Genomic DNA, 18,076 nt, shown 5'->3' on the forward strand with positions numbered 1-18,076 from the left:
TTAGGGTTTGCGGCTTGCTTCTAAGAGCTCCGCGTGCTCACCTCTCGCCGCACAGCATCCAGATTATTTTGGGGAGATTCGACGTCGGCGATTTATATCGTTCGCGAATCAACGTGTTTCATATGTATAGGCGCGCGTATATTGCGTGCGATCGTGCGTAGCGGCTCCTTTTTCGACTTTTTCTTCTTCTTTTTTCGCCGTCGTGCGCGTACACTTTTAGCGCGTTTTGACGCTAGATCCACGCGCGCATCTCAGTGTACGCGAGTTCACTTTTATATAAAAGCCTTTAGCACTTAATGGGGAAACTTCCGCGCTACTTTGGCGCGAGCGAGCGAGAGAGGCCTATTAATAACGATCGAATGAGTCAGTTAACGAGCATACGAAGATGCGTACGTACGTATCTAGCTGCTACGAGTCGAGGTGCTATAATTCGCTATATGCACACGAGACTGCAAAATAATGACATTGAATTTTGATGCAAAAGTCATTCGTGTGTAGCGCATCATCTGTGCAGGGCCATCTGTTATCTACGCGGAGTGCGCGTCCATAACGTTAAAGTGAACGAGAGTCGCAACTGCTCGCAATCTTTTTTGCAGACCCATCACTGCTGCTGCTGCTGCTGCTGCTGCTGCTGCTGCTGCTGCTCTTATGCTGGCTCTGGAGCAAGTGCACCGCGCAGACACTAACTTTCGATGAAATAACGCAATCATGTACTCGCACTTGTCAATGGGACGCGCGTACACAACGGGAGCGTGTGTATACTGCTCATTTTTCTCCGCGTCATTAGTGAAGCATGAGCGCGCAGCCAAAGTGTGCGCCTGCTCCTACTCAATGCGTTGTATACACTTTTTATGGGGATGACTATACGGAGGCCGACGGCACACTTGTACGTACGTAAGCGAGCAAAGTGTCGCTGGGAAAAATCGCCTCGCTGCAGACACGAAAAAGAGAGAGAGAGAGAGGTCGAGACGAAGGAGGAAAAGACATGGGGTGTATGAAGTCATCAGGGCCCGCGTAATGTACCGAAGGCCACTACTGGCAGTGCTGCCGCCCCCCGGTATAGTCGCTCGGAAACAATCACATTACTCGCGCCGTTCTCCCCTCGCCGCGCGACGACGATCGAGAAGACGAGCATTAAAGAGCGGCACAGCAGTGGCAAACCCGCGTGCCACTGCCGCGCGCGTTATATATCTGTATGTGACTTTTTTGCCCCGCGCATCAGTCGTTGCCGTCACTACAGTCGCCTTATTTATTATTTAAAGATGCTCGCGTTAATGAGCGAGCCAATGCTGCTGCTGGCAGGGCTCGGCGTTCGCCAGACTTTAATCTGGTTGAATTTTTAATTGCCCGCTGATTAATCGCAGTGAGCACGAGAAGCTCGTACTATCGTGACAGAGACGGAGGCCGATCGCGATAGCCGATTTACCGCTGTCGCCTACGATATCTCGTACATCGCCTGAGCTTTCGAGAACACATTTAAAGTACACATTTTTTATGAGCTTTCTCGACAAAAACGATCATTCTCACGCGACAATGTTTGTTACGCACGAAACTTGTAATTACTTACAAAGGAGGACGATTCGAGTATAAACGATACTTTTGCTGTGATCGAGTACTCTCAACTCCTTCGTGACTTATGCTCCAGTCGAGTCAAGTGAATATAACAAATTGAGAGTCGAGAAACGCGGTAAAAATAGAGAACGAGCCTCCAGAGACTCGAATCGCATGCTGTGTAGGGATTAATTTAACACGAAGGGGTTCGGCATAATTCGAGTAATCAAACTATAGCAACGAATGCCATCTCGAGTATGTAATATAGCATTTATTGCATACTATGCGATATAACCTCATTAATGCATGTTTGAGGCATAAATAGTGAAGTTGAGAGTTTACGTTAAATGGCATTAAAGTTTGAAACCGAAGCGCGATCGACGTAAAAAGAACAATCAGAGCATCGATTCGATTTGTCTCATGTATTACGGGTTATAAGCGAAGTACCGTTACTAATACAATACGAATCCCGCACACGCGACCATAAACTCGCTCCTATGCGTCGATCGGTTTATACAAAATTTCGCAATCATCTTCGTCAACGCGTGGGATTCTTCCAGTCGAGCGAATATATACGTATATCATACACGCATAGAGCTCTCGAGTCACACGTCGATGCGGATAAATCTGAATTATCCGCCACGATTTCCATCCGAGCGATCACGGTTCAGCTCCGGCATTCACCGGTCACCGTATACATAAACTTTATACGCAGAGAGATGTATACGTATTATAAATGCATATTGTCTTGAAGGAAAAAAGGCCTCGTGCGCCAGGCTCGAAACGCACGCGCACAGGCTCAGGCACAGTATGAGGCACGGAAGGAGCCAGCGCAAGAATCAAGGGGTCGTGCTCTCGGGGGCGTCGCCTGCACCATGTATACTACATCGAGCCGATACGTATAGGGTGGCAGGTGGCGCCAATTTTACGGACCGACGGCCGTGACGGATGTGCGCGTGTTACTCTGCTGCTGCTGCTGCCGTATTATAGGACTCGGGGCTCTTTCTGCTCTCTCTCTCTGCTCTTGGTTACTGTTGTTGTTCTTCTTCTCTCGTTACACGTGGTCGCTCGACTGGGCACGCGAAATGTCACGACAGCGCCGCTTATAATGCCCGCGCGCGTTTTATATGTAAGCGCGCGTCGGCCGTGATGCCATATAATAACAGTGTAAGTTCGAACGGTGCCCGCGCGAGAGGCTGCGAGATCGGCCAATGCGCCCGACGCTCCTACTTATACTGCCCACCATCTCTGTTTTCTTTCTCTCCTCACGTCGCTCTCTTACATAATATTATGTACGCAAGCGACGAGCTGTACTTCGATCTGCTACTCGAGATGCCGTCGAGCCCTCGTTTACCGTTGCGCGTGATGCGCGTACTTGAAGAGGACGAAAGAGAGCAACATCTTGTAGCTGTGTGCTCTTTATACTTTGTTCAACTTTGATCGTGACATGATCGCGCGACGACACAAGACCCCAAGGCGCATTCGAGGCCCTTTTACTGCCGTTGCGCATCGACTAGCTTACTCATCTGTCGCTTAGGTGTATTATCTTCCTTTCTTCGTAGTTCTCTTCGAGCTCAAGGGCTTCTTTTGTAAGGCTAAGCTAGGTAGGTGTCGCTTGCACCTATCTGGTTACAACAACACTTCGAATCAACTATAGAGGATCCTCGAGCAAAAAATCGATTGAAATGACCGAGAGAATAGACCCCTAATGTACGATAAGTAGAATATAGAGCATTTATTTTACAGCTATTTTATCGGAAGTCGTTAAGAATAGTACATTACGCAACAAGTGCGCGAAGCAGTCGATTCACGCACGAGACGTTTCGCGCATAGCGTGTTAAAAAATTTTTTTTTAGTTTACAACTATCTTCACCACTCTTTTAATGAAGTCAAAAGAATTCGAATAGAGACCGAGAAGTGACAATTTTATTTCAAGATATATTATTTGATACGAGAGAGCAAACAATCCTCATGCGTGTAAAACGTCACGAACGCTAAGGATCAATCAGAGCAAACGATCAAGTGTATATAGGTGTATTATTCGTATAAATATGCTGCCAACAACGGCATACAATGGCCACCCGCTGCGAGCAGTGGTCGCTCGCACAACGACTCCCGAATGATGAGCGAAATGTTATTCGGTATATATCTAATGTGCTGCACACATGTATACATCGAGGGTCTTATTATACGCGAACGTATTTTGAAGCGGGACCACAGGCATCCCGTAGTTTGGCAATTCAATTAAAGCCACGTCAATCAACAGGCGCCACAGTAACCGGAGCCTGTGTCCCGATTTATATACCTTATAATCAGCGCTCTGATAAGTATTTTGATATGAACAACAAGTAATTTATACTTTATATACAATGTAATTGAACAAATTTTATACGTTTTTTACAGTAGATATGCCTAATTTTGGAGATATTTCAAAGTGACAAAAAAATTGTTGTGCAAACATGTAGTTATTTGAAAATATTTAACTACCTGTACGAGTAAAAATAATAAAAATTAAAGAATATTTCGATGATCTTTCTTTATTTTAAAAAAGAGCCGACTTTTTTTCGTCAGTGTGTATTCAATGAAGTGTGTGACATCGGCGCCCAAGAGCTCATCGATCTTTTTTCTCACGTCCTCATCCGAGCAGAAAAAAAAAGAAGCAAAATCGTTATAAAGTTGATCATACGTTTGATTTTAACACCACTCGAAGAAAAATTTCATTTAGTTGTTTAATTTTATTATAAAGCTTATTCTCTTGAAACATTTTTTCATTTTTTTATTCTGCTCTACGTATACGATACAAGTTAATGCGCATTGAATAGTAATTTTTACGTTGAATACGATACAAGGGAAGGTCAGAACGCAAAGAGAAAATTAATTCGAAACAAACGCAAAATTGTTTTTATTTTGAAAAATTACCGCTGCCTCGTGCAGCGGACGATTAATCGTTGGAAATTCCATGCTGCACGTTCACGGTCGATAATGGTGATTTGCAAAAGTTGTGACTTTGACATCCGCGGCGTTATATTATACATGCACTACACGTATAAGCACGATATTATTATTGATTTATGAAACAATAATGCGATAAGAATCGAGTGAATCATTGATCTTGCTTCAAGAGCAGCGACGTGTTTATTGTAAAATAATAAAAAATAGATGCAGTTTCTGTGCACAATTGAAGGGGTCAGCTGCAAAAAGTCGAAAGAAGTTCGAGTGGTGCGCAGCACATTATACGAGCACGGAAAATACAAAAGTTGACGATATCAAAGAGGCAGTCGCGCGTAGACTCGAGAGAACAAATAAAACAATTATAAGATGCTTTCCGAGAATCGAAACGACGACGACGCCGAGACACGGTGTAGCCGCTGGAGCCGCTGAAGAGTCGCTGCTATATCGGAGTGGCGCGCAATATAAGAGCTGCGGCCGCACTTGCATGTGTTCGCGGCTTTAAGTACCGATGCATCATCGGACCTCGAGACACACACGGCACTCACCCACGAGAGATCGGGGGCCCCGCGCCGAGAGCTGCCGAGCGGCTATCCGCGCACTGCCAAGACGAGCTCCATGTGGGATTCTTATACGTATATGAAAAGAATATAGCTATGCGCGAAGGTATCGTCGTCGTCGTCGTCCTCGAGGCGCCAAATGTGATCGCCTCGTGCGTTATCTGCGTAATATACAGCTCAACAGTATATCACCGACAGCCGCGCGACGTTTATGGGGCCTCTCGATGCGCTGGACCGAGCTGCAGCAACAGAGCTGGTCTGTTGGCGCGCGCGCGCCACTGCGACCACGCACCGCCGCCGCTGCTGTGTGTTGACTGCAGCGGTACACGGCCATAAAGGAGTCACCGATGCATATTATGTGTGTCTGTGTGTAGGATGATAGGCAAACACGAACAAAGGCCCAGCAGAGACGCCCATTTGGATTCGTTCTCTCCTCCTACTTTGCGCACGGTGACGCGATTTAACGCTTGTACGTGAAAATGTTTTACGAACTAGTCATATTTAATCCATAAAAGTGCATGCTCAAAATGTCATCTAGTGGCGACAAAAATGAGCTTTTGCGTGTCCGCGATAAAAACCATTTATAGTCGCCAACGAACTAGATCGGGCTGCTCTTGAATAGAAAACGACAAATTTACGTTGTCACGCTTGTCAATCCAATTGCCTGTACGCGACTACGAATGAAACAGTCGTTAGGGGTAACAATGATCAAACTTGCGCATCATAGTTTTGCAATGGCATCACTACGAGTATATGCTCGGTCGATCCGAAAATTAACTAAGGAAAAATCGGCATATCAAGGCGATCTTTCGAACGCGGTTACGAGAAGAAAAAAAAGATGCGCGAGCGAGAAAAGAAAAATTATCATCGGCTAAGCTAGCTGCAGGAATTTTCGTAATAAGCCGCGTCGTAAATTGGACTTTACGACGAAGTGTCAGAGGCGCATGCACAGAGTATACTTTTATATATGCATATACTCGTTGATTCATCGAGCGAAGAGGTATATAAGCTCTGCGCGCAGCCTGGGATGTAATGATCGCTGTGTGGCGCGCGCGTCTCTTTCTCTCTCATAAAGTTAATGAAATTTCTCCGGCGTATATGTATATAGCGAGCATTAATTGAATTCGCCGCCTCATATGCTGCCGCAACGCATCGAGTGCAGCTCACGCAGGTTTCGTTTACTCTTTGGAGCAGACACGCATAAAGCTTCGAGTCGTGGCAGCAGCAGCAGCAGCTAGTGGACGATCGGGTCATCTCGAGCTGCTGCAGCTGATGCTGCAGTTTGAGCGGCGGCAGTGGCTCTGTATGTACGAACGAGCCGAGAGAAGAAAATGAACGATACGTTGGTTCAGCGGCAGCAGAGTGCACGTCTCTCGCTCTCTCGAGTGAGAGCATGCGTGTGTATGTGTGTGCAGTACCAAGAGCGCACGGCACGGCGGCGTCTGTGGCCGCGGGGGGCGCCGGCGCCGCTAAGCAAACTCTTTTCTCTTCGTATTATTATACACGCGAAGCATACTTGCGCACAAACGAGGGTGCAGCTAGCCAAAACGCGCGCTATCCATGCAATTTTTCCGCATTATCGATGCAACTTTATTACCTAGGCTTAGCTGTTTTGATCGTTATTGTCTCTGAATTAATTGCGCTTTTACTCGAGAGACCGCACGTCCTCGGATCGTCCGGCTTTTGTTTGAATCTGTATACGCAGCAGCGCTCGTATATGCACTCCGAGCCCAGCTCTCTGGCAAATTTATTTGAAATGCTCCGCGTACACTTGTCAAATATGATTAATGGTTTTTACTAGTTTCATTTAAATGTCTCGAAGAGAGCGCATAACCGTGGATTCCTCTCGAGTTATTGATATGGAAGAGTGCACCTCCTAACGAGTTAACATTCAAGTCCGATGAGTTTGTTCGCGATGCAGACGTGCGATCCGTGGCCGTGTCCCGAAGACATTACTGCGCGCCGCAGCGTCGTTTGAATTCTTCATCGCTCGAAACATGTCTATTTCTCGGCCTGATAGCTAAAGACAACTGGGTTACTCAGCAAATCCTTGCGTGAATGTAGACGTATAAGCCAGTGTAACGTCGCTCGGCTGCCTTAATTGATTCATAAAATTTATTACAATAATAATCACAGGCATACATCCACCAACTTATTAGCTCAAATACTGAATTAAAACTAGAAATTAATTTTTCTCAGCTTCATCTTCGGCACAAAAAAAGTTTCTAATTATATTGCTCGACTCGTTACACATATTGTATACATAGGCATTAATTTGTAATCGAGCTTTATGAAAATGCCCCCAGCCTCGATAAATATAAAATAGTATAAATAATACAGCGCGCCGATGGCTAATGATGCAATTAGCCGATTCCATCCTCCGTCACGTAAATTAATGTCGAGTTTTATTTGTTACTTTTCGTCGGAGTGGTAAGAGATGTATATAATATACACTTGCATTTATTACGCGCGCACGCAGCGGCCTCGCGGTACAAGAGCCGAGCCGAGAGCAATCGATATAGCGTGATCAATTAGTTTATATTCTCGGGACTGGAGATCGGTCGAGAAATAATAATAAAATTAAAGGAAGTTTCGTGTTTCAGTGATAAAATCCATGTCGAGCAGTGGCAGCAGCGAGCCTGAACAGCAACTCTCGGCCTACTATATACCATACGAATGCCGTGAAAGCTACGCTGCAAAAAAATCTCAGGAGCAATTAATCAGCGCGCGAGCACGCGCAAATTCGCCCACGTAACTACTGCTGCAGATATAGTTGGTTCGGATTCGCTTTCGTGTATGCGTGTATGTATTTATATATGCCCGGGCACGTGTACCTTGGCGATGTGTGCATGTATACACAGCGGAATCGTGCGCGTGCAGGTAGGTAAGCAGCAGAGGTAGGTTGCCGATATTGTATGCTCGCGTATAAACAAGGTATATCCTAGCTGCGGCCCGGCCTCCGGAGCCGAGAGTTGATAGCAGCTATAATAGTATAAGGAGCTGATTTCCGCGCGTTACATTATACGCTACAGTCCGGGAATAATCAAGCTAGCCCAGCCCACGAGCTTCGGTATACAGCGGACAGCGTAAAGTGGGAGCAAAAAGTGGGAATCGGGCGCGCGCGAGTCAGCTCTATACCTATCTCGCCTGAAAAGGAAGAAACGAGCCGTGTGCAGCGAGGAGGATTATGCTCACGCGAAGCTCGTGTTCGCGCGACTCCCTATACTATGCATGCGAGCATGCGCGCCCGTGTGCGTATTGTATATTCGGTCGAGTCGAGGAAGGTATAATTGAATGTTTTGTATAATTAACCTGCACCATAACTCAGGCCACGTCGCGCCACCAGCCGCGGGCAGCTCGATCGGAGAGCTCTTTGCACGAGAGAGAGAAATGCTCGGCTGGCTCTCCCTCCCGCCGATGGGCCTCGTGCAACTTCTGCCATGCCTGAAGTTTGTTTTTCTTCTCCTCCTCGGGATCGCTTCAACTCGACGCGCCGTGCAAATCTCGTGCGCCTCGTGATATAGCCCCTTATAATACCTGCGCCTCGCATTTTCGTTTCTGGCGCTATTATACTCGTCTTTTTGTCTATACATAATACTTCATGCAGATTAGCTTTCTTGTACCATTAATAAGTTTGGCGATTCGAGTACCCAAACATAATGCTCACACACACACACACACACACACATGCGCGGGCGCGATGCACGATATAGTACAAGGTGCACGGCTGTGAGTTTATTTACACAAGCTCGTTCGATTCGCCTGCGCGCTCGCACAATCTTTTTACAATAAATTCATCCTTTGAAAGCATACACTTGGTTTTAATGTCGGGCTATTACCGAGCCTCTCCGCGGCTCGAGCTCGCATTTATCTGGCTCCGATGACTGGTTTCAATTCGCAGATAAGAATGCAAATTGATAACGTCAAGCACAGCAACAGCCGTAGCAGCGCTAACTTATACCGGGCGAGAAGCGACGCGCGGCACTGCGGGCACACGCGTTTCGAGAGTGATAAATGTCGCGATCGCGTGTGTCCGCGTGACGTATAATTTTCGCAAACAACGGGCACCGCTCGCAAAAGTGCATTCAAAGTCGCAATTACCTCCGAAAAATAAATACACGAGAAGGCGCCGCCAAGTGCTTACATTGTTCGCGACTCGTCGACCTCTCAACGCGGCCTGGCCACCGCGCCAAATTGCCTCATAATATAGATCGGAGCCATAAATCATTCCTTTCGGCTATACCTGTATGTTCCACGGCATGGCCATTGACAAACGAACGAGGAAGGTGTGGAGAAAAAAGATTGCTAGAAATCGCTACCTGCGCGCGTGCAAGAGGACGGATCGACGTGCGCCGATCCGTCAGAATTGCTTATACTCCTCGTTTCGAGCTTATAAGCTACAACTCAATATCACATTTCATTACGGACTCGTCGAATTGGAGATGCTTCTGCTTATAATATACTGATTCTTTGCATCCAGCGATCTCGAGGTCGAGCATAACACAAGAGATAGACACGGTAGCTAGACTCATTCGCCCAAAAGTCACGGGCATCGCCGAAATAAGATTCACAAAAAATAAAACTCGTTAAAGTAGTCGAACGAGCTGAAGAATTGCCGGACGAAAAAATAAGAGGAGCAACAACAGTCATCCGAATAAGAACGGCCGTTTATTCTTTCTCTCTTGGTCTCGGGCTGTCGACAGGTGCAGGTGGCGGTGCTACTTCGAAGAAACGCGCGTGGTCGCAGCCAGAGTCGAATCTCTCGCAGTCACGCCAATTTCACAGCTTTGCATAATCGCGACGAATCTTTACAATTCGGAACGAAATGCTCGCGTACAATGATTAGGAATGATTATTTTACTTTAAATTAAAAATTAATTGAATTTCTAGACTCGAATAATCCATGGAGGAAGTAGATCGACGAAAAGGTGTGAAAAAGAGGAGATATAAGTTTTGCTTATTATAGAGGCGCGAGCTGACCTTTGTGCTGGTATTGTACATGAATAACGATCAACGTCAGGAAGAATATAATACAACAAACAGCGGCGACGACGATGTGAACGCAGGCATAATAATACGAAGGTGCTGCGCGCATAAGTTAGGATACGTAAATGAGAGAGCGAGAGAGAGAGAAGTTATATACATAAAGGAAAAGGAAGATTCGGGAACGGTGAATTTATGGGCGTGTCGGAGGTGCCTCTCTGTCGGCGCGTGACGGATGGTGCCCACCTGTGGATCCGTGCACTAATCGGCTGGCTAAGCAAACAGTCGGACGCGCAACCCGTCATTATCGTTGACGGCGTAAGTAGCGCCACCAGGCCGGGCCGAGGCTGCTGCTGCTGCTGAACGGGCCGCGCAGGATCCTCGCAGCGTTTATATTATACGCTATGCTGCAAGCTCGTGGCGTTTATAATAATGCAGGATGCAACGCGCGCGCGCTATCGAACCAATACTGCAGCTCACGGGCGATCCGCGCCGAGCTGCTGCTGCTGCTGCTGCACAGCCCCGATATTTATTGCAGCTCGACTGCGCTTACACGCAATATCGAATCGATAAGCGGGTGGTGGCTCGAATGCAGCATATACTCGCTTTTAGCATACCTCGTCGCTCATGTCCACGCGGATCCGAGCCCGTGTACAGCTTGCACTGCTACATAGCTGCTACCGCTCATGCTGCGGAGTGCGGCCGACGATCGCTGATTTACGCTCGCGCAAAGAGACTCGATGCGCTGTTATCCTCCGTGACTCGCCTAACGCATGCGATGATCGTAGCCGCGAGGACCACCGACGTAATATCTGCGCGCACGCGCTAATAGCAGTAATTATCCCGCCAACATCGGCCCGATCCCGCCCAGCTTCGAGCTCGATCGAGCCACGGACACTTCGCGGCGCTTGATGAATGTTGGGCTGCCCTTAAGCTAGGTATATAATGTACGCCGAGTAAACCTGCGCCCCGGTTCGGTATCCGTGCGGCCGAAGTCCTCGAACCATATGATCTCGTGCGTGGCTAATCGATTTTTCAGTCATTTTCTTCGTGTTTACGAGTCGAGCTTTACCCCTGCGCCTCCTTTCTTTTCTTTGTATATACTGTCGTTCTTTCTCGCGGCGTCGGCTCGCAACGTACACTCCCACTGCCTCCCGCTGCCCATGGCCTCTGCCTGCGCCTCGTGCCTTCCTCTTCCTCTCATTATCTTTTCAATAAGGCCCGATATACGAACGATACGATTATTTATGTCCCAGTAATGCTAATGAGATGACTCATTCGAATGCCCGCGAGTGTTGTCCAGTCAACTCTTGTGATTTTTGACTCTCGAGACAAACATTTGATATCGAGCCGTATGACACCGAATGCGTGTGAATTCACATGAGATTTGTATAGATAGTAAATTTGGCATCATTGTTCAGGACATTGCAATAGAGGATAAAAATGTCATCGAATTTACTTTCCAAATTAACTTCATGCATCTCGATCACGTCATATACGATGACACGGAAATGTTTACAATCCAAAATTGAAAATGAATAAAAAAATAAAAAATAAAACAAAATCTGCCACGCATTTAATCAATCATACGAGTGAGCCAACATACTAAAGCAATTATCGGAATCGTAAATCAAACGAGCTCGACGCGAACGTTCAATAAATATTCAAATTCAATTTTATTGAAAAATACTGCCTCGGCTCTGCAAAGTATACAACATAAACACAGCGTCCGGGCGAGCAATATCGACTTTAAAATAGCGAATATAAGCGTAGATTGAGGATCTTTAATGCAACGGCAAAATAAATTTGAAAGATTGCGATAAGTTACGACGAGAGGTGCACTTTTCAATATATATAAATATATCGGACACATGCTCTCTCTCCGAGCAGTTTTTAATGTTGTCTTCTGCGCTGTATATCAAGTTTTATACACAAACGAAAAAAAAGTAATCGCTCGAGGCACAACCAGCAATTACAAACACGTTATTATAATGTCAACAGCAATATATCAAGCGCGTAAGCGAGAGCGAGCGAGCTTGTAAAGTTGATACGCGCGCGCGCGTCGGCAGCTCATAGAGGCATTATATCGATGAAAATTACTTTTTTTTTAGCATCTACTTGCCAAATTGTTGAAAATAATAATTCAGACGTAAAGTAAAAATTAACCGAACAAATGTGACGTTTTTAAAAGGCGAAAATTGATTGATTGGTCGGCCGGCACGCTTGACTCGCTCTTTAAAACGACCGAAATACTTGGCGACTCGAGAGCACGTTGCAAAGTTGAAACACAGTTTTGACACATAATATTTTAACTAATCAATACTCTTGGGCCCTAAAACAAGCAATAAGTTACTCAAGTTGGAGAGCTGCGCGTTCGGCTTGATCGCGCCGCTCTCTCAAAATGCACCTTTTTACTACCCGGCTCGCTCGAAAGAGTTGAGTTGCACATGTATTATATGCACACATCAGTGCAACGCAGATACGAGATATTAGCTGGCGAAGGGAATGGAGCAGAAGAAAGAGAGATAAAAGAGAGAGGGAAGGTTCGTGTAAACGATAAATCACGATAAATATGTTTGCTCGAGCCATTACGGCAAAGATCGGATGGAGAAAGAAAGAAAGAAAGAAAGAAAGAAATAGAGAGAACATCGCTGTACACACTGCACTTGGTATCACATGTTATTATATATAGCGCCAATGGTACACATCCACGGCTTGCGCCTCTCGTGTGCAGTTGGTATTATACAGTTGAAGGCGATATAAGCCGAGAGAGACGACAGCAAGAATCGCGCGTAAACCTGTACCAAAGAGAAAAATGTCTGACCGATCCTCTCTCTCTCTATAACCGCAATAGAATCTGTGTACGGCGCGCTATTTGAGTGTATATAAAGCAGCGCGCATGAGGCCGCTGACGGTGGTGCCTATACGGTGATCGCCCGCGCATATTTATATACGCGCGCCTCTTTTCTTCTCAACCGAATATTACGATCCTGCATGTGTAGCCGTCCGACGAGCAATGATCCACCGAGGTGGATTCCTCGAAGCTTTCTTAGCTCTCCCTTTTTCCTTTCTTCTCCTTCTTTTGCATCTGCGCGCACACACACACACACACACACACACACACTCGAACGGCGAAGAGAGTCGAGCCGCGCTGCATCGCGCGCGCGTAGCCCCAAAGGCACGCGGCTCTCTCGACGCGCATACCCGCGTACACATATACGTGCTCTGATGCTTCGTCGACTAATGAGGCTCATAAAACTAAGTGCAAACTGTTCCTTAAATAAACACTCGGCAAAATTGCCAACGAAATAATTGACTTTTTATGCTCCACCTTTCTGCTGCCCCCCTTACATCATCCCGGCGTTCTCTCGCGCTTTTTTTCAATTCCATTTTACCGAGCCGAGTTATACATCATGCGCTACATGCAATATTTATGTTATTGCCTTATGTTTATTTCGCCCTTTTTTTGCTTCTCGCACGTGTCAAAATCCACGCGAACGCGGATCTATATAAAAACTATATAGTGCGTAACTTAATATGCATAATAATTTTCATTGTACATTTATTTGTCGTGGAAGTCTTCGTAGTAATTAATCGTTTGTTATGCGATAAGACGCAAAACAAACACGATACGTTCGACCGAAATAAAAGGGAAAAAAAAGTTGTCCTGCGGTAGTCGCTATAACGAAACGAGAAATTCTAAACTACTCAGCGTTATTAAATGCTATCGATAAGTTTAAAGTTTTTTTGCAGGCATATTAAGTACAGATTAAAGCGATTCTGCGAAATTCATCGCAACTTGTACAAGATAAGAAAGAACATTATGAATGTTAAAATATTCAGCTAACGACCACCTTGATGAGACTCGACACCACAAACATCACATAAAAGTAAGCCTTATCAATCAATAAATTAATAAATAAAAAAAATTAAAAAAAAAACGAGAAGCGATGAAACTGACAAGAAACGTCCATCATCGATATAAATAATCCAGAGTCCCGATGAAATGTTGAGGTAGACGAAAAAACAAATAAAAGTTGCCAAAATGCTCAATAAATCGGGTTCATGCGCGGCCATGAAGAAATATTATGAACAGCGGCACACTGGATAGAAATGTTACACATGAAGTGAGAGCGAAATGCAACAAAGAAAAAAAAATAAAAAGAACGTAAGGAGACAAAAAAGAGTCGAAATACTAGGAAAAAAAGAGAAAGAAAGAGAGAGAGTACCTGCAGGGGGGCCCATAATTGCTGACCCTGAGAGATCTGAGCTTTAGGTAAGAGATAGAGGCATATACAAGAGGCTCCAAGGAACCTTTCCGAATGTTTGTTTTGTTTAGCTATATGTCTACAAGAGCGAGATCTACGGTCAATATATGATAATCATACGCCTCGGTCGACACACACGCAGACGCCGATGTACAATGTGCCTGGCCTTTTTATACTTTTTCATTAGCAACTCTCATTCCCAAGGATCATCGTCGCCACGCGTGACTGAAATCCATGAATAACGAGCCTATAATGGGAAAATTCTACCATCCTTATCGGATTTCATTTTGTGCAACTCAAAATTTTTTCATTGCTAAATAAAAAGAATTGAATTAGTGAACTTGAATTGAAGAATTGAGAGTACAACCGGTAATCGTCACGTCGTTTATCATTCAAAAAATGCACTTACTTAACATTCAAAGTTCGAATTCGTGTTCGTTCCAAAAGCTAACCAGTCGAATTTGAGCTTAGTCAAATTGATTATTATCAACCCGTTATTTTGGGATAGCTTTTTTTCTTTTACTCTCTCCTTTTTTTGTCTCTCTCTCTCTCTCTCTCTCTTTCTCTTTATTTTCCGTTCGTCTGAATCATTCGTTGACTAGTTAGTGCTTTTTGTGAATTTGTCCTCGCCGCTCCTGGTTTCGACTAAGATGTAGTATAGTAGCAACGTAACGTATACCTACACATGCATATAATATACGGAATGCGCGATCTTATCTCCGTACCCAATGAAAAATTATATCCATATGCGTCCTTTCAGCGTTCGACAATTCCCACGGGACGCTTTTTATTTATAGCTAGCTCATTAATTTCATTTCGTGCATTTTACTATAAATATGTATCGCGCCGAATACACGTTTTTTTACTCAACTGCCATTGGGACGCTTATCATTCGTAAAGACGAATATTTATTTTGAGCGCGAATTAAAATACAATTAAATGTTTTTATTTATATAATCCTTTTTTTCGAATATTCACAGCTAGGTCGGCTTGTTTTTATCAATAATATTAACGAAAAGTGCGATAATAATTCCAAATTTATAAGCATAATAGAACAGGATAGCACAGGATGACCGTGAATTTTTAATATTGATTTAATAAGTATCGGAAGAATGTTTTATTGGGCATTACGAATATGTGACAATATTCTCTTTTAAAAATGTTTAACACCAATAAAAGTTGACATAAACTCATAAAAACAACACTCAACTTTTTTTCACGATTCTTTCACGTTTCGTCGATTTTATTTTAATCTAAATGAGCAAAAAATAGAAGCTCGCCATTTTTTGCGATAATTATCGAAACGGGGTCAACCTGTCACAAAGAATGGACATTTCGGGCGCCAAGTAGTACTAACAACACATGATAAAAATGAATCATTACTCGTTTTGAGGGAAAAATTATACTTGAAAATAGTGTAAATTTTAACTATTTTTTATTTAAATAATGTATTTTTAAACGTTTCACATTTTCAGGGTCAAATATCCCGGAGAAAACATTTTTAATAAAAAAGTATAAATTTTACTTGCGGAGAATGAAAAATTGCATGATTCTTTCTGCAATCTTTGTTCAATTTTATATTAACGTTAGACTAATTTTATAGAGGAAATTTAATTAACAAAAACAGAAAGATATTCTAAAAATAGTCGAAAGAAATCGAATCGAATAATATTTTTTAAACTTACCTCGTGGTCGATTTTCTTGAATTCAAGATCGTCCTCGTCCACTTCAAAATATAGCTCTGATGAAGTTATTGAAATTATTCCTGGAGCTACGATACCCGGAGCTACAAGTTTTCCTTTAGTACTTATATTTACTGGTCCTGAAGGAAAAGAAAAATATTTTTTTGAAGTTCAATGTGATGGAGGATTAAAATTCATAAATCTACATTGAAAATAGCAAGTACCTGCTAGATCGGCGTCGAGATCTCGGTCGTCGGTCAGTAATTCACTATCGTCCATGAGATCAGTAGACTGTATTTGTTGCTGATGAGCTCGCGAGGCTGCCAGATGAGCATGGAACTCTTCTCGAGCCTGGAGGATCGCGTCCTCGGGCGCACCGTGCTCGAGTGCAGCTTTCAAAGTCGCCTCAGGGTGACTCGAACCCAACGGGTTATGTACAAATCTTTTGCGCCGGCGGGCGTCATCCTCCCAGGCGTCGAGTTTCCAGTACTCTGACATTCTATAACAAAAGCGGAGAGATTGAAGTCAAGCGCGAACGAGAGAGAAATACCAAAAAGTTATTCGAGCCTCTTTGAGAATTTGAAAACTCACTTCGCAGCCATCGGATCCATGTAGCCCCAAGCGCCGTGCTTGTTTGATAAAATATTGCGAACTTTCTCGAGCAATCTGCTGGCGATGACGTTGTCTCTCCTTCGAGCAGCAGTTATCAAATGGTCGCAAGTTCGTTCCTCTTCGCGACGATCCAAAAGAGTTTGGGCGCATTGCGTCTGTACGAGAATTAAAAATTTAGAGCTCGTCTCGAGACTCGAGCACGGAGAGTTTTATTAGATTATTGATGGTACCTCAAAATCAGCATGTTTCAGTACGTCGTCAGCTCGCATACGATTCAAAATGAATTCTGCCTCGTTCGCGACACGCACGATATGATCTTTCATGGCGTGCGATAAAAGTCTCCCTTCGTTGATCAGTTCAATAAAGGCTAAGCCAGCGTGTTTTTGGAGGGAATTTTGCCACTCTTGCGAACACAACAGCATTACGAGTTCAACAACTGAGTTGCTGTTTTTAAACGTTGTGAGACCTTCAACAAATCGTTATTAATTTCATTACCATCTCATGAACAGTAATTTAAAGTACTTAGAAAAAATATAATACCTTTTCCTTCCATCAGTAACTCCTGACCATGCGAGCCAACCAGGGTTTTGGATAGAAACGGTGCAAAGTCCACCATGATTTCCCTTAACAACGGACAAACAGAGCCAAGAGCCATTTCAAGTTTTTGGGTGAGTGAAGCCTCGCGCGAAGGTGTTGGAATAGGTAAATGCTCTACTAGACTTTTGATGGGCAAATCGTCCGGTCGCGGAGATTGCACTGTGACTAAGTGATCTGGCACTCTTACCACAGATATTTCCGAAGTCGGTTTTTCTCCTCTCTCAGGATTATTCGATATTTCTGGTTCAAGTACGTTACCTTCGTTATCCGGAATGTCACCTATGCAAAAAAACCATGTATAAGTTATGTAAGATAAATCCACGTATGACTAGAACTTAATTGTAACAATAATAAATAAATACCTCGAGAGTGGGCCATATTGTGAATATTTCTTGGATCATCGCATGAATTAGTCATATTGTCTCCTTCTTCATTAAGATTTACATCAGTCCAAGCTTCTTCGGACGAATTATGCTTATTTTCATTTTCAATCGTTATTTCAGAAGGATTAGGATCAACAGCAGTATTATTACGAGGTATCTCTTCACTCGAATCATTACTCTGAAAATAATGCTTTTGATTAATAACATTCAGTGGTCGTAAGTTAATAGATATTAGCTGCACATTTTATGCAACGATAAAAATGTAACTATCTTAATTTCTTATTCAATTATGTTTCTGACATTCTTATAAAATGTATATGTAATATCGTATATCTAAAGTTAGAAAAAATTCTATTTTAGGAATGATCCATTTTTTAATTTTATCTATGAAGTAATATATAACGTTGATGTAAAAGTATTTATTTTTATTTAATAATATGCAGAATCTAAATTCCATTTATTCAAAAATTCATCACGAATATTATTAACGA

At 43.8% G+C, this 18,076-nt stretch overlaps 1 protein-coding gene across 9 annotated transcripts in view; it reads right to left on the reverse strand.

Annotated features, from left to right (window-relative positions):
- The window catches only part of LOC106650923 (neurobeachin), a 95,972-nt gene that overhangs the window by 36,338 nt on the left and 41,558 nt on the right, over window positions 1-18,076 (reverse strand). For all 9 annotated transcript variants that reach the window (XM_023462446.1, XM_023462439.1, XM_023462443.1 and 6 more), the window contains 6 exons: window positions 17,565-17,763; window positions 17,146-17,481; window positions 16,836-17,071; window positions 16,585-16,760; window positions 16,218-16,492; window positions 15,997-16,133 (listed from right to left, as the gene is read on the reverse strand). In XM_023462446.1, coding sequence (XP_023318214.1) covers window positions 15,997-16,133; window positions 16,218-16,492; window positions 16,585-16,760; window positions 16,836-17,071; window positions 17,146-17,481; window positions 17,565-17,763 — 1,359 coding nt within the window. The remainder of the gene's footprint in view (window positions 1-15,996; window positions 16,134-16,217; window positions 16,493-16,584; window positions 16,761-16,835; window positions 17,072-17,145; window positions 17,482-17,564; window positions 17,764-18,076) is intronic.

This window comes from Trichogramma pretiosum, unplaced genomic scaffold (genome assembly GCF_000599845.2).
Source record: "Trichogramma pretiosum strain Unisexual culture from Peru unplaced genomic scaffold, Tpre_2.0 scaffold3, whole genome shotgun sequence".
Classification (NCBI taxonomy): Eukaryota; Metazoa; Arthropoda; class Insecta; order Hymenoptera; family Trichogrammatidae; genus Trichogramma; species Trichogramma pretiosum.